Source organism: Megachile rotundata, chromosome 13 (genome assembly GCF_050947335.1).
Source record: "Megachile rotundata isolate GNS110a chromosome 13, iyMegRotu1, whole genome shotgun sequence".
Lineage (NCBI taxonomy): Eukaryota > Metazoa > Arthropoda > Insecta > Hymenoptera > Megachilidae > Megachile > Megachile rotundata.
The window spans coordinates 14,255,004-14,280,705 of NC_134995.1; the positions used below are offsets into that span (position 1 = coordinate 14,255,004).

At 51.3% G+C, this 25,702-nt stretch overlaps 1 protein-coding gene across 7 annotated transcripts in view; it reads left to right on the forward strand.

Moving 5' to 3' along the window:
- Window positions 1-25,702, forward strand: part of Eip93F (Ecdysone-induced protein 93F) — a 77,865-nt gene that overhangs the window by 28,373 nt on the left and 23,790 nt on the right. For 3 of the 7 annotated variants that reach the window (XM_076539341.1, XM_076539343.1, XM_076539342.1), the window contains exons 2-8: window positions 4,089-5,214; window positions 17,907-18,859; window positions 18,966-19,286; window positions 19,884-20,123; window positions 20,306-20,385; window positions 22,579-23,011; window positions 25,149-25,389. In XM_076539341.1, coding sequence (XP_076395456.1) covers window positions 5,121-5,214; window positions 17,907-18,859; window positions 18,966-19,286; window positions 19,884-20,123; window positions 20,306-20,385; window positions 22,579-23,011; window positions 25,149-25,389 — 2,362 coding nt within the window. In that variant the 5' untranslated portion in view covers window positions 4,089-5,120. Of the gene's footprint in view, window positions 1-4,088; window positions 5,215-7,477; window positions 7,606-8,402; window positions 8,889-17,889; window positions 18,860-18,965; window positions 19,287-19,883; window positions 20,124-20,305; window positions 20,386-22,578; window positions 23,012-25,148; window positions 25,390-25,702 lie in introns of those variants that run through there. The other 4 variants (XM_076539344.1, XM_076539346.1, XM_076539345.1 and 1 more) reach the window with 4 other exon arrangements.

The window sequence follows — 25,702 nt, forward strand, 5'->3', positions numbered from 1 at the left end:
CGATTTTGGGGGTGCAGTCGACCGTTCATCGCTAACAGATTCGATCAAAAGAGGTCGAGCGCGACGAGGGTATTCGTGGTCAATCGTGTCACCCTCTCTAAAACAACCGGACCAGAATCTCGCTCGCGCATTAACGTTTCATTTTCCGTAAAAACTCGATTACCCCGAAAAAAAAAATACGCAAATTTCATGCTCTCGCGCCTACTCTTTTCCCTGCCGATATTCACCTACATTCCGAATCGTTGTTCGAAAGGTGAATCAGAAAAATCGTGAAAGCGGAACACGACCGAATGGGCGTGCGATAAACGCGGCCCAAAGGATAGTTTGAAAAGTAGCAGGCGACGGGGATGAAAGATGCCGAAACAGCGACAGAGAGAGAGAGAGAGAGAGATAGAAAATGAGGGAGAGGAAGAAAGAGAGAAGAAAAGAAAGAACGATGTGCCAGAGGAATAGCTGGAGCAAAGGGTGAGAGGGTACGATAGGGTGTCGGTAAGGGAAAGAAGAAAAAGAGGCCGCGTACGAGTGCGTGCGACAGAGACGAACAGAAGAATAGAGAAGAGAGAGAGGGAGAGAATGAGAGGGGCAGACGAGGCAGGACGTAAAACAAAGTAACGACGAAATGCACTTCCCCCCTTTGCGTCGTCCCTGGCGCTCGCCCGGAGGGAAACGTCGAACGAAACGTTAAAAACTGGGAAGAGGAATGAGAACGCGAGGGGGTGCTAGGTGGTGGCTCGCCGGTCGGGAGGGTCGGTGGGCCCCGTGGAGGCGCAAGGCGGAGGGTGGGTTTTGCCGTGGCAGGCGGGCCACCCTGGAAGGGTGCCGGGAGGTTATGACAGCCGAGGTATTGAGCGGATCCTTCGTTAAAAAAACGAGAAGCACCGTGCTGAGGCGCGTGGAACAGAGACGACGCGGAGTAAGAGAAACGGAGAGCGACGGAGGGAGAAAACGAAAGCGAGCGAGGGACTGAGAGTGAGCGGGAAAGAAAGACGGAAACGTGGCGAGAGAAAGAGGAAAGGATCGGGATGGTCGAAGCGAGAAAAAGCGAGACGAGAAGAGAGGAAGAGAGAGAGCGGTGCACGGTTGCCGCCGCGCCGCCACCGCCACCGTCGTCGCTGTTGCTGCTGCTAGAGCCGGCAGAGTGGAGGTGGTCCAAGGGGTGAGACCAAGTAACCGAATCCAACGCACCCTTGCCTCGCGCCCATTGCCTCCCCGACCGGGAAAAAAACTGAGCGCACCGTCTCTCTCTCCGCTTCTCCGCCTCGTCCTCGTCCACGTCCTCGTCCACGTCCTCGTCCTCATCCTCCTTCTCGACCACCCCTGACTGCTCTTCCTGAAGCAGTACCACCTACCCTCACCCCGGCGCTATCGCGACGCTCTTCTATCTTGCGAGCTCGTCATCGAGTTTCTTCCATCGCGACGAAAAAAAATTCCTCCGACTTCGAATGACACTGCACGACTTCCGAACGAAAACGACGCAAGAAATATTCCGGTTCGACGGAACATTGCGCGCCACGTCGATCGGAACCGCGTTTCGAGACTTCTCCGTGTTCCGCGGCGTTACCGATTTAATCGCTCGTGGAGCAACGAGAGACCGAGAAGGAACGTTAATCGCGAGAGGGTAACGGTATACTCGCGAAAAGCGTCCGATCGAAAATCCGAAACGACGCTATCGGAATTCCGGTTGCTTTCCCGACGCGTATCCCGAGCTTCTTTGAAATCGTATCTCTGCCCTCTTCGATGCCATTTACGTACCAAATTATCCATTAACTATAAACCGATATCGATCAACCCGGATCGGAGTATCCTGAAACGCGCTTTGTCCTCTTTACGATCAAGTAGACGTTCGGCCACGGTCGAGCGATCTACGATAGCGGAACGATTACACGGATATCGGATAGTACGTGGAAATCGCGATTACGCCGGATCGAAATCCGTCGACTATGTACGTTACGAGGCCATCACTAAGAAGCCGAAGGGAGAAAAACGCGAGCATGGAAAAAGCTAGCGTCCCTCTTCTCCAGGAGGAGAAGGAGAAAGACGGAAAAGTTTGTTCGTCGACGGAAATGCAGACTGGACACGAAACGACGGAAAACGAAGCGAGTGTGTGCGAAGCACTCTCCGGATTCGCGTAATGGGAAAATCGATTAGGAACTTAGAGAGTAAGGTGACCATGCAAGACGTAAGAATACACGACGAACGGTTATTAGCTTTTCTCTAGAACCGGCAAATTAAAGCGAATCGTCGAGGGTAAAAAAACGAACGAGGAGGTTCGCTCGCGAAACTAAACGCGATAATTAAGGCAGGAAAAGCGTGACGTCGTTGGAATTGGACGGTGGAGTCGCGGCTGCGAAATCGAAGGGGAAAAGTTTCGATCGGGAAACAGTCAACAGGGGCAAAACTCGAGCATCTTGGAACTCTCGGCCACTTTCAGACACTCTAAGAGTCTAGTCACTTTTCCCTCGACCGGCGTGCCTGTAAAGGTTCAACGACATCGGTTGGAAGCTTCGGTACGCGTTAAGTACGCGGACGCGTGCACCAAGCCGAAAGTGGAACGCTCGGCAAAAGCGGTCGCCTTTTTTTCCAACAGTTTCCACCAATTAGACACGGTTGACGAGAAATCGAAGGATACGAGGAGATGGAACGGCTGTAATTATCTCGAGGCATCGTTGCCGAAATACCCTCGGCATAGAAACGTGAAGCCACGCCGCGTCGTCGACGCGACAGTTCAGTGAACGTGGCGTCGCGGCGAAAGTTTGGACGAAGCGCACGCGGTTGGCTCGTGGCAAATGTAGAACACCCGTAGAACCGCAGCGACCGAAAGCCTCGTGCGTTTCATCGATATTGTTCGCATAGGCTTACCTACGAGTACTATCCGATCGATCTTTCAGCGTGACCGGTGCGGTGTATCGCCGTGCTAGCCCAACTTCTATTCATCGCGCGGTGTCCGTGCGCGAACGGAATATCAACACGTAAAATCAAACGCTTTTAACGAACGCTTCGGCGCTGCTCCGATTTTGATCGTTTATACGGCTCGTCGCGTCGCGCCGACTCTTCTCGACTACCGGACCAAGATCGATCGCCGACCTCGATCGCGTTACCCCGATTAAACGTCCGCGCGTTGTCGAACGCAACACGGATTTGCCGAAACTTTGCGCCGCCTGTCTCGCTTCGAACGTTTTGGCCTTCTCGTTATCTTGCCACGAGTAACTTTGTTTCGAAAGGAAAAGCGACCGAAGCGATAGGATGATCCGCGAAGAAAGAGAGATAGAGGGAGAAGAGAGGGGAGGCAATTAGAAGGCGTTAGATTATCGACGACAAAGAGAAAGTTTGACGCGTTGACAGGGTAGGAATATTTCGGCGACAAAGACATCGGAACGAAGGAGTTTCGCGATGAGAGAATGAAGGGGTTGGTAAGGTAGGACCGTGAGGTGAAGTAGGCGAAGGTGGGCCGAGGTGAGGCGGTGTTGGGTGGCGCGAGGATAGAGACAACCGAGAAGGAAGAAGGTGAACGACGAACGAGAGGGGAATAGGGCAAGTAGAAAGGAGGAGGGTGTCCGCGGGGCGGATGAAAGGACGCTTACCAGCTACTACCTATTGATCGCCAATTCTTTTTCTCTTGTTGCATATTAGGCGCACTCTGGCTCCTCTCTCTTTCTCTCGATGGTGCGCTCTCCCACCCCCTTGCTAGCGTAGAGCGCGCGAATCCGCCCCTATAGCTACCCTCCGACCACCATGCGCGCCTCTTTCTCATCCTCTTCCTCTTCCTACTACCTTCGGTCCTTCTCGATTTCCCATACCTTTCTGGCCATAGCGCGTTACCGCGCGAGAGTGTTAGCCACCCCCTATCTCTTTTCTGTCCACGCTGTATCGGGCCAACGCTCTTCTTACCGGCGACGTTTCGTTTCGAGCAACGACACCTTTATCGCGCGACCGGGTGGGGCCACAGCACCTTTCGCGGACGAAATATTCTCGATTCGAGAACGAACGAGATCGTGGCGGACGAAAATCGATCGTCGATCGATGATTAAACGGATACGATACGTAGTACTAACGGAGAACTAACAGGATCGATTTACCGATTGTTTCAGATAACGGGGCCGGTCGGTCAAGTTCGACCGGTAGAAGGCTCGAAGTAAGAACCGGCGGGGTGAGCGCGAAAGGCGAAATCGGTCGGAGCGAAGGAACGCCGAAAGAGAAGGAAGTGGAAAGAAGCAGCGGCAGGACTTGCCGGCGGCGACAGACTGCACTCTCGCACCGTTCAGGGCGCAAGCGTGCACGTGTGTTGTGCGTTTCCGTGCCGTCGTAACCCTGTCTCAGCACGAGGGAGTAGTCGTTTCTCCGCGTTCTCATCCCTACTCCACCAGCATCGCCGCCGCCGTTGCCGCCACCGTTATCGCCACCGCCACCGCCGCCACCGTCACCGCCACCGTCACCGTCGCTGCCGTCGGCTCGCCATCCTTCCGACGTTCGCGAAGAAGCGCCGCCGCATCCGACGTAACGACGCCGGCGACGACGACGACGACGACGAAGACGACGACGACGACAACGACGACGACCGCGACCGCGACAAACAGGTGGAGAAGGACGAGGACGAGGACACGGACGAGGACGAGGACGAGAACGATCGCGACCCCGATCTCGACCAGGAACGCGATCAGACTCCCACCGTCGGCGTTCGACGACCACGACGACCGCTTTGTCCGTTTCTGGCGCGGGCTACGTCACGCGTGACGTTGTACCCGGCGCACACGTTGAAGCGACAGTGTGCATACGCGATACGTTTTCCCCTCGCGTCCTCCTCGGGTACGGTTCGCGTTCGCGGCGCGCGCTCAACAACGACCACGACCACGCGGCGGAACCACCACCGGTCGCGGTAAAACTACAGCGAACCGTGCGATCGAGAGGGGGAGATCGAGAAAGCCGATCGATCGACCAGAGACCGAGGAAGCGGACCAAGAGGAGGAGGACGAGGACGTGGACGAGGACGAGGACGACAACGGCGACGACGACGGAGACGGAGGACGGCTGGAGGCGGAGGGGGTGGATATCCACGCGGGAACTCGAGGCAGGCGCACCCGGCCGGCACGCACACACATATATTCTAAGATGTGATTTCAAAAATGGCGGAATGCCCTTATGCCCGCTGCATACAGGAACGCAGACACATCCGACGGGAGCTGCTGCGATGGACAAAGAACATGGTCTTCGTAGTCGGTGAGTGAAACGAGACCGTGCAAGCCACGTTTACCAACGACGTTTCCAATTCGCGAACTTTCCCTCTACGCTGTAACTCGTCGCGAATATTCTCGAAACGATTACGAGCGGGACTAGCCGCGTTGACTTACGTTCCGCATGGTGAATCTCCGAGCGAGTCGGAGATACACAGATGCAACAGCGGGACTCGCTCGTCTGTGTGTCGATGCTCGGAGAGAGAACGAGAGAGCGAGAGAGAGTGAGAGTGAATCGGGGTGGTAGGGCGGGTGAATGAGAGGGTGAGAGAGATAGGGGCCAGAGAGGGGAAGAGGGAAAGATAGAACGAGAGGGAAAGAGAGAAGCAAGGTCGGTGGTGAGACCTGTTGCGAACCGAAACGCCGAATCCTGGTTGACTGTGAGCCAGGCGTGACTCCTACTCGTGTTCGTACGTTCAACAGGGTGGTTGCTGCACGTTGTCGAGAAACACTGCTATTTCGCGCGTACGTCGTTCGTAAATTTGGCAACGCTTCGCCTCTGCGTCCGATACTCGTCGTCGTCGAGAATCTTTTCGATCGTATCGATGTCGCGAGTTAACGAAAATTTTTCGAAAAATTCGTGCGACGCGACGCGTTTCTAATTAGGTCAGCGTAAAATATGATCCGAGCGAGGAAAAATGGCATAGTCGATCTCTAATAGGTTTTACCCTATCCACGGGCTCGCGCACCGGTTCTCGCCTTTCCGTTCGAGCCGCGTTCGACAGGATCGGCAACGTGTGCGGCGTGGCACGAGTATCGTCACAGTCGCAACAACCACCGCTACTTCGACGACCGCGTCCTACGTGCGAGAGAGCGAGGCGCCGCTCGGTGCGGAGAATACCGCACACGAGTTGCGTGCCTTGACCACGGACAACCGAGCGATCCCGGCCGCCGCCCGAAACCTTCTTTTCTTCTTCTTACCGTCTCCCTTCTTCCTTCTCCCTCTTTCGTCCTCCCTCTTCCCGATCCTCATCCCTTTATTACTCGTTCGTCGCTCACGCCCCCACCATTGTCTTCCCACCGACCTCCTCCTCCCCCTTCTCGGCAGCCCTCTCTCCCTCTTAGCTTCGGGTTAGTCCGTCAAGAGAAGAGTCGCGCTACTCGTAGAAGCCGCGTTTCCACGCGCGCTGCTGTTGCGTGCACTCGTCGTTACGCTTCTTCCTCCACTTTCGTAACCTCACCCTTCTTCAACCCCTCTGCTGCACCCCTTCGTCTCCGTCCCGTTTCTGCTTCTTCGTCGCGCCAACGTCTCTCCGCGTTTCGAAACGCAGCTGCCGCTGGTGGTCGAGAAATTTTCGCGAGTCCTTCCCACCCCCTCCTGCCACCCGATCTCCTCCCCCGTCGCTGTATCCCCGCCCTTCGATTTCTTCCCGGACTCTCCTGTTTCCACTTTTTTTCTTCTTCGCGATCACCGAAGGCTCTCTTTCTCCGTCGCGAAGATTCGAACGAGGGAAAGCACCGACGGTGGCTCGTTCGAGCGACGAAGAGAACGAGAGGAAACGGAAACGAGGGGTGTTGGAGAGACGAAGTCGGAGGCGGAGAGCGAGCAAGAACTGCGTGTGTGCGCGTTAGACCTCCGTCGTCGGTACTCCTCTCGAGACTTCCATGATCTTCGGAGATCGACCAGTACGGGTTCGGGAAAGGGTGACGAAGGGTAACGGTGCTCGAAATCCGTCGAGACGCGAGTGCCCGTCGGTGGTCGAGACGATCGCGTAGCAACGGTCGTTCGTCGTCGCGGTGATACAACGTGGTTGCTATCGAGTCGAGTGTTCCGCGCGAATACGAAAAGCTGTTCGCGATTGGTGGTGGTATTGGTAGTAGTAGTAGCGAGTGGCGGTGGTGGTGGTGACGGTGACGGTGACGGTAGTGGTGGCGGCGGTGGTGGTGACGGTGCTGGTGTACGAATAGTGTCGACTGTGATTTAGGAAAAAAGAAATATCAAGATGCCGCGTGACGTCGCGAGCCTGTGAACCGACCACGACCGTTCTCCCTCTCACGCGATCCAACCGCTATCGCGACCTGTTACGTTGCACGTGTTGCTCGAACGGGATGTGCATACGCGCAACCACCGGCTTCCGACTCCAAGGGTTTTTCGACGTTTTTCCACCGCGACCGATTCCCGTAACTCGCCTGTCACGTAATCTAGATTGAACGGATTATTTGCGCGTAATCCTCGTACGCGGCTGTGTCGAGCGCGTACGCCACGGCCGTAATGATGCGATACCCGTTTCTCTCGGTGATTCTGCTGTACGAATCGACGCTCGATCAAATACCAGTTGCCGAAAATTCCCGTGCTTCGCTGCCTCCTCGTCAGTAACGATGCCGCACGAGCACGCGACGCGGAACATCGCTGGGAATACAAAGACCGACGCGTAGAGTACGTATGTACGGGATGAAAATGTCCACGGTTCTTTCACCGATAGATAACCACGCGTCGCATCGACGACTACTCGAGAAACAATGCGCGTCCACGTGTACCGTGTCTCGAGAGCTCGCGTCGACGCTCGTCGTGAACGTTTACCCTCTAAAGAAGCCGCGGATTCTGGGCCGTTCGGAGTACAGAGAATCAGCGCTCGAACTCGATAACTCGTTCCATCGAATCGAACACGAATTTACCACGACGAAAACGTTCGTTCGATCTCCCTGTTGCTCTTTCTATCGCGCGAGATAAACGAATACTTCGCAAGGCGTATTCGCCTATTCCGTTCTTTTTCCCATTGTGCGGCCACGGGTCTCGGAAAACGTTCGTCTCCGAGACGCGAGGAAAAGAAACGGAGAGAAAAAGCTCGAACCGAGGGTCAGGAGGGGGCGTGAAGATAGGAAAGGAGGAGCGTTCGGGCGGGTGCAGTTACTGCTGATCGTTAAAAGGCGCATAAAAAAAGGTCGCGAGGGGGGTTGGCGAGAGGCGAGAGGAAGCCGCGCGAGAAGTAACAATAAAAATTCGTGGGCATTCGTGTTTCGTCGCCAAGGTAGAAGCGAGACGTTCAGGGGTGAAGGCGAAACGGAAAGAGGAGAATAAGGTGGCGGTGGCGGCGGAGAGAAAGGTAGAGGAGGGTCAGGGGTGATCGGGAGAAGGAGTAGCGGCGGTGCAAGCGCAACGGGGCTGGAGGGAAACGGGTCTCGGGGGTGGTGGTGGAGGATGGGTATGGCGGAGCAGGGTGCGTAATGAAACGATATTGAGTAGCCGTGGTAGGGAGGCTGGTGACGAAGGGTGGGAGTCGTCTTCGGCCCTCTCCGTCGATTGACCTCGCTTCGACGAAAGCCGCGGAGGGGCGAGACGGAGCGAGACGAGGCGAACCGTAGGTGGGGGCGAGCGGCACACACAGGGGCGGACGTGGCGAGAGAAGGGTGCTCCGGTGGGGGCGAAATGCCGAACGATCCTACGTGGCCTACCAGCAAGGGAGACCGAAGTTAAATTGACGAAAATGACGCGGCACCTTCTTTTTGTCTTTGCCTACCCTTCGCCGCGCCAGAACCCACCCGACCGGCGATCGGTGCAACGCCTTGCTGCGCCCTCCGAAATGCTTCGAAAGCGACATTAGTACTCGAGAATACGGCGTAACGAACCGCGTTGGATAGACAACCGACAGAAGATCGACTTTGTGGTTAGCCCGCGGAATATGGCACTCTATCAAACGATCCGACGACTCGATGTCCAATGTGAGTTTTGCTCGTCCGCGTCGTTTCCTATGCTTTCTCTATTTGCCCTATCATTCTACACTTTTCTTTTACAAACTCCTTCTTCTTATTCTTTTCAGTCCTAAACGCTGCTGTCCTGTCGATTTTCTGTACCAATTACATAGCCTGCAACATATTCAGCAAATCGAAAGTTCGTAAAAACGCGAGATAAGGATATAACGAAACAAATTGGTATCGCGTATGTTGCTAGTGTCGCGTGATCGATCCGCTCGCGTTAGAAAAAAATATTAAAGAGAAAATTATCTCGTAGGAAAAATCACGGTGTCGAGAAACCGATTCCTCTTTATTCGAGTTGATTTTTTGTTCGAACGAGAAAATAAGAAAGGAACAACATCGCGGGTAAAAAGTACGTTTCGTATAATATGATATAATATAATGCAATATTTTAGTAAATATTTTTCGCCCGGATGAAATCAAACGGGTGGCAGAAGAGTGTGGGAAGGACGCGTGTAAACAGTTTGAAAAATTATCAACGAAACGCGTGTCGGGTTGGTTTTTAAAACACTGAAAACGCGTTAATACTCAGATGGAAGCGCATAATAATCCATTAAATGATCATATGACCTGTCAGATAATTATCAAGCTTGACAGAAATTAATATCAATGAACGATATTAATGATCATTCTCCTTGTAAAACATAACGAACGTGTCGCAGCGAACAGTCGGTTTCAGTTGTAAAATTCATATCGTATACCGGTAATTTTGTCCCCTTTGTACTTGATAAATTATCTCTTTCGCGATACAATTTCTTTTTCGTTTTGTCAGCCTGTACCCACCAGTCCGCCTGTTTCTCGTATTATTTAATCGCGCACTTTCAGAGACGCGATTCGTATTCCCGGAATAGTCGTCCATTGAGTTTCAACGCAAATGTCAAGGTTTTTCATCGTTTTATACCTAACTCGACGGATTTTCATCTATTTATTCTCGAATTATATCCCTTTACCTTTCGTCTTTGCCTTTATCCTCTACGAGATAAACGAACGCGTTTATCGTAACATGTACGTTGTTGCGCGAAATTAAATCATAAAATGTTTGTTTAGAATACATATAAAGAAATATCCCACAGCAGCTCGAGTTCGTTTGCATCGCGTAACTTCTCGACTCCGTTTGCGACGCGAACGTAATCGAATTTTTCAGACGTAAATCCTAAACGTCAGAGAAGACATCGATCTCGAACTTACTCGCTTCCGTTCGTAAACCAAGAAAAGAAAACCATAAGCGAAAATCCATTAGCGCTGAGCTCTATCGTGTTACGTGGTCAGGATATCAGAAATGTACATATTATTTGCGAAGTTATCGACGACATTGAATAATGCGATTCGAAGTGAAAACGCGCGCAAATTGTCATGAAAAGCTTCGATTCCTCTTTTTTTCGTGTCACGAGACAAGCAATAAATTCATAGATCTACCGTTAAACGGCACAATTCGCGAATGGCCCGTTAGAGTATCATTCACGCGCGTACTAGCCGCGTCATACGAATCTACTAGTATAACAAAAAAAAAAAACTCGAAACGTTAATCCAATGATGAATAGCGGCGGCGATCTGTTGCATTTTAACCTATCTTTTTCGTTTTTTTTCTTCTTGTTTTTTGGATCGTCCATCGAATTTCATCCGCACAAAGCTCTGCTTTACCACGACGTCAAAACGATGATATTAGCCGGTGCAAGCGTGTGCCTGCCGCATTCGTTTTCAGTCCACTTTTGTGCGCACGTGTTCGTGTACGCGTGCACGTTGCCAACGCAGCATGCGTGTTCGCTCCATCTCGTTTTCTCCGTTTCCGATCTGTCTCTTCGGATCTGGCCTTTCCTGTTTCTCCTTGTCGCGTTCTCGTTGCCAATTATGGGATTTGATCCGAATTTCATGCTAATTCCTCCTGTCTAAGTTATATTACGGTAATAAAACGGTCTTCGAGAAAAAAGAGGAACCGACGAGTCACGAGGAAAACGCGTCTGACATTGGCGTAATTTCCAATTCCGCCAATTTCAACTTTGTAATTTTCTGTCCTATTCGTACAACCCGAGAAAATATGAAGGGTCCACTATATTAACGGAAGGTTCCAATTTACTTGCAAAATAAGTACTCGAACCCATCGCTACTCGTTACTCTTTGTTTCCAATCTCTGCCTTTGTCTTATTCTCGCATTCTTCTTTATTTACTCGATCCATTCTTACATACTTTACTTTCTCTATCTCGATCTATGAGTTTACTCGCTCTTCCTCTCTCTTTCTAACTCGCTGACTGTATCCTACGTTTCTTGAATGCAGCTCGTGGTTAATGCGTTAACCGCCAAGCTAGAAATAGCCATGTCTAGTAAGATAAATTATTAAAGGTATTAAGGATTTACTTCGAAATCCAACGTTTATCGTTTTTCTTCTTTCGTTACCACGGTTAATACAGTGAAATTAATGCCGACGTTTCGACTCTAAATCGGACTGCTCTACGAACAAAATTCGATTTCAATGTATCGCAATTACCACTTTAATCTATGATGTCGATTATCGTAAATCCGTGGACAATAGAATTTTGTTTGAAAATGCATAATTTATCGCGTTAATAACTTACACGCAAGAAGATATAGAGTCAACCGAACGAAATCTCTAGCTACGAATTTGCTAAACAAACGAGAAATGTTTCGGTGTCGTATCCAATTATACTTTTATCGAAATATTCGCGGAAAAAGGATGTTAAGGCTCTGTTATATCAACGTGACTCTACGATGTCCTTCGCGCTTCCGCCTCGACGGTTTCCGACCGTTGCATTCTAATTCGTCAACGTCACTTCTTTGTCAACGATGAATTTAGCGTAGCCCACACGGTAATCTCGCGACGCGAGTCTTCCCGCGGGTAACAGTAGACACCGGAGGACGATAAATGGGTCACAAGACGACTCTGCCGTACGTTCGGTATCCGATTGCTGTCTGCATCGCTTAGTAAGCTAAAATAAGACGAAAATACAACGCGATGCACGCTCGTTTTGTCGACGTTACAAAAATTTGGCTTTCGTTTCTCGCGCTCTCCTTATTAACGCGCGAACGAAACGAGATACGTTCTTTCGTAATTTATCGCTCGTTACTTTTTCGCGTGGACGGTGGACGGTATAAAAGAAAGGTATCTCGAAAGATCGAATTAAAGGAAATGTCGCAGTTGCAACGGGTGGAGTGTTCGATCGACCGTTGCGAGCAAATCCGGACGAATCGTAAGAAACAGGAAACAACGGAGCGGTCACAGGCTGTTACAAAAGAGGCAGAAGAGAATAAAGCGAACGAACGCACAATGTACGTGGAACGCGCACACCTGAAAGCAATGCTTCAACTACCGACTTGACTAACCAAAAGTACCAGCTGCCAAAAAATTTCTGGTCTCTCGTTCGACTCATTGTCCCTCGGCCTTTCCATTTTACTCGTGCATTTGCTTCGTGTACCAACCGCTAGGCGGTCGATGTATTATCGAGCGGACCCGACTGCTTCTTTTTCTTCGACAATGTTCGTCAAGGTGTGCACGCGTCGGTACGTACACAGAGATCTACGTGAGAATATGTACGAACGTGGGCTGACCTCGCGGACCATTCTTCTTCGTCTATCTTTCTCTCTTTCTCTTTCACGTTCTTTCCCTCTACTCGCCTCGTTTCTCTCTACTTCTCTCTCTCTCTCTCTCTCTCTCTCCGCTTCCTCTTTGTCTTTCTACCGCTTCACCTCCTTCGCCTTTGCCACTCACTCTTTCTCGACGATTCTCCACTGGTATAATGACCTCGGGAATCACTGCTCGGGTCGAACTAATGGAGCGATATCGTGCAATGAAATAATATACTGGAACAATGCGAAATTACAGCCACGACCGTCGCGTTTTGCCAGTGAAACTGCTGGATTTTCAAGAATCGCGACTTCGCGGCCGTCTGAAACGATCGACGCGGCCAATTAACCGTCGTGTGGGCAAACGGCTAGCCGGATACCCGTCCGAGCTTCGCCGTGTAAAATTGTTGCACACGGGAAGCGAGGAAAGCGATCGGAGAATTCTACATATTTTCGAGCGCGAACGGAAATCATTCGGTCCCGTTATCGCGCCAAGCGACGCAGCGTTTCGTCGAAACGACGCCTCGTAATGTAACCTTGGATGGAAATTGACCGAGTATCGGTCGAGCGAGGGTTAAACGGAATACTCGGGCGCGTTTAGGTGTTAATATCTCGGCAAGATTAACCGGTAACCTTCGTAGACTCTATCTTTGGCAAGCATCGTTTCGCGGATCTTAATGAGGCACGGCTGGGTTCCATGCCTTGTTGAGAGACAAGTAACGCTCCGAGGATTTCGACATCCATCTTGCTTTCTGTCCTTTGCTCGCCTCGAAAACCACCAACCGATCTCTCGCCGGTGAATGGGAACCTCGTGATCGTGTAACAAAGCGACGCCGATAACTCTTCGAGTAGGCGACCGACTATAGGAATATTTTTTCCCCTCTCTGTCCTGTTGGTTCGCGTACGCGAGTCTTTCGAACCGATCAACGACACCGCGCGATCGATCGAAAGATCGCGCCAAACGTTACCGCCTATTACTCGCGACGTCTTGTTTCGTTGCTCCGATTTCAACGTTTCCGTCGTACGTCGACGTTTCGTGACCGGACCGCTCGGTTCAGAAGCTTTTCCGGGCAGAAAATGGCGACGTAGGAGAAGAAAATCCTCGAGACGGTGATTCCAGAAAATCTCGAGCGCTGGGAGGTTTTTCTCTCGCGTGCCATCTTCCCTGAGGAAAAGGTAGCGCGTTCGAACGGTGTATCGTCCGACAACGGGATCGTTATCGCAATTATTTCGTTATTATCGTCTCGAAGGCTTAGCTCGGCGGCACAGGCGAATCGCAAGCGAGTTTCGGACAAAGGATAGCCTTGTGCGTCGTGAGAGCCAGCTGCGGCCCCACCATGCCCGACCACCCATTTCCTAACCTTCTACTCTCGTCTAAACCGGATTGCCATTGGTCGAAACGGGCCGACGATTAGTGACGGGACCAAGGGAATGAACACCAAGACTTCACAACTGTTGGGGGAAATATAGCGCGCGCGCTTGGGATCTAAAATTGCGGCTCTGTCATTGGTCGGATGGGGCCCGAGGCCATTCGATTTAGAATTGAAGAATGGTGCCGCTATATCCTCGGCTCGCCGAGGACACCCGTCGAAAGTAGTAGATTCTCCTTCGTTCTCGAATCTTCCTCGTTTTGATTCTCGATTTATCAAAGGAACGAGCCGAACTAGACGATCGCTCCGGGGACCTCTGCAAATTCTTTTCCACCTCGATTCCATTTATTATCGCGCTACACCGCGCCGCTGTAACTCGCTGCTTCTGATTCGCTTTTGGGAAAAAAAAAAATGTCTACTCCTTCGGTGGTTTTGAGCGGCGTTGACAGTTCTGGAGCAATTTACGATACTCGACGATCTCGTTTTGTCCGTTGAGTCACGAGGAAACCTCGAAAGAGCACGGAATCGTCGTTTTACAGGCTAGAAAAGCTCATGGTGCCAAGTGTCTGCGTCGTCGTTCGCTTAATCCCGGGCGTGGTCATCTGCCCTACTTCTTGCTCTTCTTAAATAGCACGCCAGATAAGATTGGTTCGGCGCCTCCTGCTGGAATTTCATCCAAAGGCGCGCCAACCATCTAATTACTTCTGGAATCGATCAAGGACTCGAACTTTACTCGCCACGAATATCCAACGAAGAATGGCCGTCCTTACCCGACCAAGCATTCCTGGAAAATGTCAAGTCATAGGACATCGAGCGGGCTGGGGAAGCGGTAACGATTGGAAGGAAGGTCGTCGGTACAGAGATTTCCCATCTTCGATTCGACTCGTGTTTTTCTTCTGGCCAACTTTGAGAAACGTTCCTACGGTTTGGAAAGAAACGAGCATCGTAAAGGAACTGGCTGGATGAAAACGCTTTTGCTAGGTTACGAGCGACGAGATAAATTCACCCTTCCTCGGTTCGGCGCAGTTTACGTCATTAGGAAACGTCTCGCGAAAGACGTTTCCGTTTCTTCGTCGCGTTACCTGTACCGTTGCATTTTCCAAGATCCGCGTTCATTCGTTTAGGAATTCGCGTTCCGACGCCCACTCGACCAAGATTGCGCGGATTACCGTTTCGTAGGCCATTGATTACGCGCGAAGCCGACTCTTCTGCGACACGAGTCGATTGGAACTATGTCGAAAAAAATTGGCGGTATCTCTCGAGCTCGGTAGCCAAAAGTACTCGATTCGATCATTCCAATACTCGTGCATCCGAGTACTCGACTTAGTCGCGACGAAATTACGTCGATTGCAGGTCGCGCGATTAACACCGAAAACAAAGCAATTGCTTTCGCGTGTTTTTCGAGTCGCGCGGAAGAAAAGCGAATTACGCTTAATTTCATCGTAGACAAGAAATCCTCGCACTTTGCTCCTCCACTCCCCGATGCTTTTTACGACGTTCGCCGTGTTTCTTTTGTTCTAGTACGACCGATGCGTTGGATTTGACGTCATCGAGAAACGAGGCTAAATTTAACGCGAAATAAAAAAAGAAAAAAATGAATTTCGTGTAACGATCGCCTTATTCCGGACAGATTTTCATGACTCACCGTGCAACCTTGACGTCTGCGCGTTCCCGCGAGATGATGATTCGTATAATTGTCATAGTTTTCTTGGTGTACGTTTACTTGGTTTACGAAGAAGTTCGAGGTTGTCTTAACGCGTCGATTAACGAGTTACAGCGATTGCGTTAACTCGTGCAATTTGTACGTTCTCCTTATCGATGCATTATTAAAATCCACCAGAGGCTAGCGCGGAAAGCATTATACCCGCGTCACGTTTTTCCGGCGAACGAATGGACACGACACACGAGTCCAAGTTACACGGAACATCGATTGATCACACCTTCGGTTTTCATCGATGCCGTGTCGTTTATGCGTCGAGCGAGCATAATCGAGATAATTAGGTATTCGCTATTCCAGTATTCCCGTAGTCGAACAATCGGGTACACGATATTTTGCTACTTAATTGTTTAGTTGGATCGTTACCGCGAGCGAGCATAGGCGATACCACGAATCCCGAAAACGATTACGAAACGAGAAGTCTAATCGTTCGGAAAAATAACACGTTCCGCTCGAGTTAGGTTTAAAGTGTGCCTGGGTATAAAGTCAGCCCTGACCGTAATGTCATACGTTTTTCTGACAGCAACGCGTGCAAGCAGATACGTCGCAGTGGCTCGACGCAGATCCAGTTCGCGTTTCCGCAAACTGGCATTATACCTGTATTTGATAAGCTGCGTGGAACTAGAGCGTTTAAATAATGGCCGTGCGGACAACGATGAACTGCTGCCACGAGGGGGGCGTCGCTGTGTTCGCTCGAAACGTTCGACAAACAATAATAATTTATTCAGATGTTTTTCATTGCGCGCACTCCTTTTACAGCCAAGCGAGCGTTAATTCAGGGTTCCCGATCGATGCTGCCCGAGCCTACCTTCTCGACATCTTTTCGCGTGTAAATAATCGCGACCGTTCGTCGCGTGTTACGTATTATCGAACCAATGACAAAATGCAAGACCCACGCGTTCCGAATATCCTCCTGTGATCGCGACATCCTCCCTTGATCGCGTCGCACCCTCGACGCGCGTAACGATCGATACGTTCGTAGAAAATCGATTTCATCGAATTTCGTTGTCGACGATTCTACTCGCAATTAGATATCTCGAAAAATTTGCGACAGGAACAAGTCGACGAAGCGACGATTTGGCTTTGATCGGCGCAAGTAAGCCTGGCTGGCCGTACGACAAAATCAATTCGGTGAGAAATAAAAGTGGCAGCTATGAAAAATCGCCACCGCGTTCGATCTCGTTGCGCACGCGAATTCCACGTACACACCTAAACGTATTTAGGTGCATTGGTAGGTCGGTGTGCGCTAGTAGCACACGCGACGACCAAATGGCGTGACAGTTATGGTGCATTTGCGGGACGCGTGCCACCGTACCGGGTGTCTGTTTAGAATCAATTGACGCATTCAAAGCGAATACACTCCGCGAAGACAAAACCCGCGTTTGTGGCCCAATTTCAACTCGGTCGACGAGCGAGACGCACCAGCCACGTTAGACGCCAAGGTTTTCGAGACTCGTCGACGAAAGGAAATCGCGTGTATTTTAGCGTCGTCACGCGTTTCTTCCGACGCGATGCTCGAAAACAGGAGCCACGAGTAGTTTGAACTCGCGACATCGATCGCGGAAGAAAATGTAAACGCGGTCGAACGACGCAATCCGAGTTGGTTCGCTTCGCGTTAAATATTTTCTTTCGTTTCGAGAACAAAAATTTCGCGAGAAACCAGCACCGGCAACGAGGTACGTCACGTTGCCACGATAACGCTCGAGTGTTCGGCCTTTGGATAAGGAAGGAAAAAAGTTTCGTTATCGACGCGTCTATCGTTAGCCACTGCGGCGAGCGTCGCGAATCGCCTGCGTGGCTATTCGACCTTTTCGAAATTAATCGCGAAGGAGAACGGAACGTACCTCGTCTGTCTTGAAAGTTTCGAGGAAATCCCATGAAAAGTCGATAAGAAAAAAAAGGAGAACAAGAACGTACTAAAGGCAATTTGAAGCGTGCATTTTCCTCGGTTGCAACGTATCGTAAGATTTGTAGGACGTGCGTGTTACTACCGCGCCGTGACCTTCGAAAAACCACCGCGTCCGGTCGGTTTCCCGAACATGCGATTTTGGCGATTCCGACATCGACGTAACGCGCGACAGTTATCGCGGTCAACGGATCGCCGCGTTCGCGCGAGGAACTCGCTTTTCCACGACGCGTTGCGCTCGAAAACAAAGCCGAGAATCCTCCGATTAATCGCGTATCTATCGAGGAAAGTTGCAACGCGTCGTAGGCTTTGGTTTTCATCGAACGTTCGAGCGCAACGTTTAGCAAGCTCGCGAAGGGTAACCGCGGATAAGCGGCGCTCGTCATCGTTTGATGTAGTCGCGGTGGTGTCGCAGGTCTGGAACGAGTAGCGGAGGAGTTGATGGGCCGTAGGAGATGGAAGCAATATCAGGACACCCTGTACAGCGGTACTCGCAGCAGCGAATCAGCGACGATACAGCCCCACCACCGGCTCTACCCGGCGTTCTCGTCGCCCTGCGACCCGGTGCCCGGGAGCCTGGAACAAATTGGGCCGCGTTCGCTTCATCCTGCGTCCTCCTCGTTAACCACAACGATAACGACCACAACGACGGCGTCACCGGCCCCGGCAACGGGAACGGGAACTGGACCGGGTACGGGACTAGGAGTAGGAATAGGAATAGGAACGGCAGCGGCGGCGACGGTAGCGGCAGCGACGACCACCACGACGACCACCACCACGGGCCTGTTGAAGCAGGAAAGCCTACAGAGGCATCACTTGCAAAACCACCATCATCTTCAACCCTCCGTTCAAGACCACCATCGCCATTATCAGCAGCAACAGCAGTCGGAGGAGTCGCGTCGGCTCAGGCCGGACGAGATAAAGGCCGAGGTCGTCGAGGCCGAGTTCGCGAACGGTGTCGCGCGAGACGAATCGTCGACGAACGCAGCGGATCCGTCGACGACGGCCACGGTAACGGTGGCCACCGTACCGACCACGGGAACGAGTATCGTTACCATCAGCAGCACGGCGACAGGCACGATAGCGACGATCGCGTCGGCGGGTGCCGGCTCCATGACCACCGGCACGACCACCATCCCGATCAGGCGGTGTCGCAAACGCCGGCAAAACGACGGACAGACCACGGACGACAGAGAGGACGACGAAGAGAACGAAGAAGAGGAGGAAAGGAGAAGCTCGAGCGAGGCGGAGAAACGGCTGAAGCTCGACGAAAGCGCCGACAGGCCCGTCAGTCCTCTCAGGAGGGAGAACGATCGAGTGACACGGGATTATCCGATCGCCAACGCTACCGATACGGAAGGGACCAAGGTTCGTTTATTATTTTATCGGTTTTCGGTTAATAGAAAAACAATTGAAATTCAAATTAAAACGTAGACGATAAGTAGAGACGAGCAAAAGGGGTGTTTCGTTGCAGGAACGAACGGACGAAGTTGCGTTGGAGCGGACACCGGTGACGCAGGGCCTGCTGAGGGTGAAAAAAGAGGAGGAGTTGCAAGAAGCGCCGAACGGCGGAGGCGGAGGCCCAACGGTACCGTCGACGCCGGCCACGGATTCGGATGGGACCAGGTCAGCGGTGCCGTGTCGGGAGGTTGACCCGGTAGCTAGCAGAAACACGGTGGCGACGTTTCTCGTCGGAAGTCGACGCACCAGCCCACCGCCAGAAGACTGGAAGCCGTTGGACAAGTGTTACTTTTGCTTGGACGGCAAACTACCGCACGATGACCAGCCACCCCTTGTAAGTATGCTTCCGGTAGAAAACGGACACGCATACTCGACGCTCCGACTCCTTCGTTTCGCTCCGTTTCACTTCGGACCCGGTTGCGCCACGGTGACGTTACGTCGAGCGAACGAGCGAACCGACGAATAATTCATTTCGGTATCGTCACCCTGGCGTCGGCCACGCGACAAGCGACTCGTCGCGAAATTCTTCAGAGCGCATAATTGATCGTATCGGGAAGATGCGTCGCTACGCGGGGCAATCCTTCGATACGGAGGATACGAAATGTTCAATTTTTGATTATTTCGCGCAAAGGCAGCGGACGCCTTGGTCCATCCGGCCGGTAGCTTTGATCGCTTTGACGCGACTGCCTTATAAAAGTTTCACGAAGCCGAGCCGCGTACGCGACGAGCGAAAAGCGAATTTGATCAGGATTCGATTTGTCCCGGTCGCGCGGTCGCGCTGTCGCGTCGACGGGTCTGTGTTCCTTTTTATCCCCGATGACCACGTTTCTTCCCTCCCACGCCGGTGGTAATCAGTTCCTTCCTTTCCTCGCGCGTTTCGTCGACCAATGACGAGTCGGACGAACGTAACGTTCGATGTCGGATCCTGCAGAGCCCGCAGAGCGATAGCAGCAGCAGCTCGCGATCGGCCGAGTCACCGATGTCGGTCCAGGTGGACCCGATGGCGGCGTCCGTGGTCGCCGCCGCTCTCACCAGCACATACCCCACCCTGTTGCCCCAGTGGTGTCTGCCACCGAGGGAGGCGCCTCTCGTTGGGGTGCAACCTCATCAGGACAGTGGAACGTCGGCCGATCAACCGCTCGATCTCTCGGCTAAACCGAAAAATTCTCAGGTACGTGTTCCTTCTGGCGTGGGTTGTGTAGACTCGCTTCCTTCTCCTGCCGCCTAGTGCTGCGTGGACGCGAAATCGTCCCGTCCGGTGCTTCGACAACGTTCACGTTTTATTAGCCGATTCCGTTTCGAACGCCCGCGTACCACGTCACGTCAACGATACCGTTTCGCTTTCTGTCGCAGGATAACAACATATCTTTGCTGGAACAACAGAAAATACCTCTAAGGATGACGGCAGGTATCGACCCTAAGAGCATCTTTAAGTGAGTAGCCATTTTTTACGTTCGATATAAACACGATGTACGATGTTGACCGATGCACCGACCGAAAACGCCGACTTTTCGACAACGTTCGCGTTTCGTCCGTTTTTTTTTTTGTCGCTCGAGTTCGTCCAACAACCCGTTTGTTCGTGATCGAAACGAGAGGCGCATCGCGTCGATTCGTTCCAGCGTTATCGCGCTACTCGTTTTACACTTCGCAGCGAAACGAACCTGCCTCTCGATACAGGTATTTGCATTCCGTACGAGCAAAGGAAAGCGTCTCCGATCGCGTTCCGCGCGACGCGTGTTTCGCGGGGATCGACAACCGATTCGATCGTCGAACCAACGACCGTTTCAGCGGACGGGATAATCGTACTCCGCGATCATTCCGTCGTTGTCGTTTCGTTTAACGAAAAGCTCTTGCGTTCCGCGTTCGACGCTTTTGTACGATGCAAAAGTTGTATTATTAAACGCGATTCCAGGTACATGCACTCGCGTTCGAATGTTATAACGCGCTCGTATAAAGTGGTAATTAAAAAGTTTTCCGTTCGCTGTCCGTTTGTTCGACGATTTTTCCGTCGCGTGTCTCGTCGTGCCACGGATCCACTCGTTACTAAAATTTGCTCGAAAGTCTGTAACATTTTTCGTCCTTTAGTCCGGACAATGCGTTCGCGACGTCCCCGGCGAATAATCCGAATTAATCTCGCTCCTGCGAAACGCGGTTGTCGTTTCTGCCGCGAACAAATAAAACGCTCGACGCGTTTCGTTTCGTACGCCTATCGTTCGCCGGCATCGCGCGTCCGTTCCAAAGGGTGACTCGAAAATTACAAAGAGAAACCTGCCGTGTCCGAATCGGCCGTGAAAGTTAATCGAAGATGAACGGAAGAGAAATCGGACGGACGGTCCTCGTTCAAAATTCGAACTATACGCGATCGACGGGCGAGCCGTGTACGAACGACGTAGAAGCTAGCTCGGATCCGTCGAAATTGTATCGTTCGCGAACGGGGTCGCGATTCGAGAATAGTAAATAACCCGGTGATCGAAGGAACGCGAGAAACGGGGAGTCAAAGTCGCGAAGCGTGTCGACGGTACGTTGCCCTCGTGTTTTCGCTGTTTTCCCCGCGGAACATTTTGCGCGTCAAATTTTTATCGTCGTCTATTATTAGTCCACCGTAATCTGCACCTCCTGACACATCGAAGGCACAAAGTACCTCGCTCGCGTGTCGTGCGTCGCGCGCGAGAAAGATCGACGCTGGAGAAAAGAAGACGTGACCAGGGTCTCGGTTCGCGCCCGCGCATGCGCCCTGCCGTAATTAACGATAAGATAGCCCGGCATCGAAACCACGCAAGTACACTCGAAATTAGAAGCTGGTGCGATCGACCTAACGACGATCGTCACCGGGATCTGTTCACGGAATTTTTTTGCAATCGGAGCAAATTCCCGAGAACGATCTCTTCGAGAACCTTTCGTAACTCGATACTCGATTCCGGTCTAAACGAAGGCCCGGAACGTCCACGATGCAAACGTGTCTCTTTGTTTTATCGACTACTTGTTCGAAAAAATTGGCCAAATATAAGGGGAAAGGATGGAGGACGAGTGAAATGCTATCGAAGTAAAACTCTGTAGAATCGTTTTAATCGCGTAACGCTTCGCAGCGACTCTATAATATTGCAGCTAAATTTCGCTGTAATGCACCTAAACGCTACATAATGCCGGAGATCAAAGCGCTAACAGAAACACGCCGTTGAATCGATTCGTTTCTCGTGCAGAACACGTGCGCGTACCGCGCCGGCCACGTGGGTACCGAGTACACACCGCGCTACCGATTGCTCGATCGACCAATCACCTATGCACGTGAGTCTGCGGCTAGGAAACGTAACGAATAACCCGGCACGGTTACGTCGATATTTGTGGCTTTGGTTGGCCAATTAATATCGAACTTCTTTGAAAGTTCGATACATTGACGAGGGAAATCTTGGACGACCATGCTAGTTACGAAAAGTTGTATTCGTTGTTGGTTTCCATGCCGGAACGCCAGCGTAGACTTTCGTCTACAGGTTGTTTTCGGAGAATTTAGATCGGTGCATCGACGACTACGATTTGAATGGCTGGAACGTTCGAAAGAGAGCGAGAATGTGTTTGACGAATAAAAAGCGGCAAAGTAACGTTACGAATCTGACGGAATGTGTTTTTAGTTCGTGTTATCGAGCGAAACCGCGTATGACCGGGCCAGTAACGGCCGTGGCGGCCGCAGCAGCCGTGGCAGGTGTCGGTGGTGTTCCCGTGGTGGCTGCCGGGGGTAGCCGGAGGACGTACACCGAAGAGGAGCTGCAAGCCGCGCTCAGGGATATCCAGAGTGGCAAACTCGGAACACGAAGGGCAGCCGTGATCTACGGGATACCGCGTAGTACCCTGCGCAACAAGGTCTACAAGCTTACGATGGAACGCGAAAGGGACGCGTCCCTGACTAGCACCCACTCACACCCTCACGAGTCCGGCGCCCCAGCCACCACCACCACCACCATCACCACCACCATCACCACTACTACTACTACTACTACTACAACAATACCACCAAATACGACCAAAAACGCCTCCGCGACCACTCCGCCCCCGCAAGTGGATGAGGTAGGTTTTGGGGACAGAACAAAAGAAAATCGAGAGAGAGAGCGTGTGTGCGTGCGCGAGTGCGGGTGCGAGAGGAACAGAGAGAAAGCGAAAGAGAGAAGAAACGCGACGATGTTATCGACGACGATACGATAACGTGTTCCGATTAACGATATCCAACGATACTTATCGGAGACGCACGTTCTCCGTCAGAGAATTGAGAATTGGCAAAGACCGAGACACGAGATGATAGTTTATTCGGGAAGGCGAGAAACGTGGAGGAAATACCACGATTCGAAACCATGCTTCTTCTGGCACCTGTCGCAGTCAGAGATCGTTTCAGCGACGACTAGGAATCTCACGTTATACATACTTCGTCTACGCGGTTCAGTCTTTAGCATTTCCGATAAACCTTTTTATTTTTACCTCTCTATAGTACGGCATACGTATAGGCTGTCGTTGTATCGCCATTCTCGCGCGTATTTTCACGCATACCGGGCTCGGTGGCGATGTAACGAGAATCTACTGTAATTTTACACGTTCGTTTCGAAACGATCGTATTCAGGTTGGTTACTAGTCCGATCGTGATTGATCGTAAATTATCGAGTAATTCGAGGAAAACACGATGTCGTTGATAAAAGAAATGCCTGTGAACGCGATTTTCCTCGAACAACGTATGACGCATCCAAAGACGATAAAAGGGGGGTCGATGAGGGACATACAACGCGAAGAAGGAAAAAATGGTTCTCGATAATCGACTCACGAATAGATACCGCCCATTTGTATCTAAATGTGGTTTTGGTTAGGAAGAACGAATGGAGCTTCCCCAAAACATACCTCTGCCACGGTGATCGTAGAATTCGCGTGAACCGAACGTATCAGCTTGTTTTGGCGTCGTTCGAGCGTTCGTTTTTCTTCCTCGACGTGAAAGTGAATGAAAAAAGAACGGCGTACAAGAGGAGAGGATAATCGTTGATTCGGGTGTCTCGATAACGAGAAAGAAAACGTCGGTTCACGCGGTTTCTCGTCGGTTACCGTGATGTTCAGTAGCGTCGAATGTTTTCTTTGCATGGGCTGTTTAACTCTTTGTTTCCTTTGTCTCACTATTTTTGTAGTTTAACACGTGGCCGCTTGGTCTTGGCGAGGTTGCAAGACTCGAGGTAAGTTTTGCGGAACGATCGAGAGCAAAATTCATCTTAGATCGGGCGAGTCGTTTCATTTTGTCTCTTTTTGTTGTGTTTGTTCTCGTCGGGCTAACAAACCCTTCGAATTCCGTTGTCACCAGTACGCTTGTTGAACCTCGACACACTGTGCATCCTCGATGTGTTTAGACCGACGCGACGATCGTGCTTCAACACCGATCCCGATGGAATGTTAGGAAATTGCATCGATACTTTTCTTTTTTTTTCTCTCTTTTTTTACGAGACTGCGTTAGTTCAACGTACACGCCCTAATATCATTTTCACACGACTGCGTTTTAGCGAGGCATGCTTAGGCGTGGCGTGGCTTTTCTCGAAGCTGTACCGGACAAATTCCTTTTAAAGACGTTCCAGCTGGTGTCGCTAGAAGAAGCGCGGGTAGTTTAGTTTCGGTTGTTCCTTTTTTTTTATTCTCTTACGACTCGAATGCATGTACTTTGAATAATTTCTGCGAGGTAAGTGTCGGTGTGTAGCGACGGTCTGATTTTGGCTCGTTGGAGAGTCAAACGTTTCCGAGCTGGTTCTCAATTTTCGACCTTGCCTTTCTCTTTCCGTTCGTGCAGAAAGTGGTCACGATTATGGAGAGGAAAGTACATTTTCTTTTTCCGAACAGTTTATTTTTATTTTTTTTTTTTGTTTGTTTTTTTTTTGTACGTATCTAGTAACGCTTTTTAGCGAGCAAATCTTGCTGACAAGTTCCCTGCATGACGCTTGGTCATTTCGCATTCGACGAAAGAGAAATTACTCGGACAACAAACACGATTACAACAACACAGACACGAGTGTATACGTACACACACGTACACGCGTACAAAATAGAAGTGCCTCTCGACGAAGACGTAACCCGGTGACGAAGATGACCTTCTTCGAGAGGGCATTGCTACCAATAATTCATACTCGAATCTATGTTCGCGCTTAGGGTGTGCAGAAAACGCTAGAAAACATGATATTCTTGACAGGTGGACGACAAGGAACTGTCCGGAGCCGAAGAGGAGAAGGAAGTGGAGAAAGCTTTGCTGAAACCACTGTTGTCCTTGGAAGATCTCGTCAGGTTCTCCGCCCTGGAAGGTAGCGGCGGGGATTCTTTGAGAACCTTGCTCCAACGAGGACACGAGACCGGAGGCGAATGGCCTGGGCTCGAACACGCGAACATCGGTCCGTACATACAGAAGATGCTCGCAGCGGCTGCGCCATTCAAAGGTAAGAAGAATCGCGTTTTTTTATCCAGCGACCGATTCGAAATTAGTTCGATGGAATTTCGAGCGCACCGACCTACGAGTATATTAGGCACACGAACGTTCGCGTCCGCGTTCGTCGAAGCAAGGGATTTGGGTTATTTCCGACAGACACAGACGTTGGGTCGTTCGGTTCGCCGAGCGAGCAACTAGTCTACGCCAAAGGGCCAAGACGAAAGTCGAAAAGTATATTATGAGCCGGTAGGTCTTCGGAAATCGATAGAAGCCACCGGTCGACGGGTCGACGGGTCGCCGACACCTTTTTCCACCTACCGAAC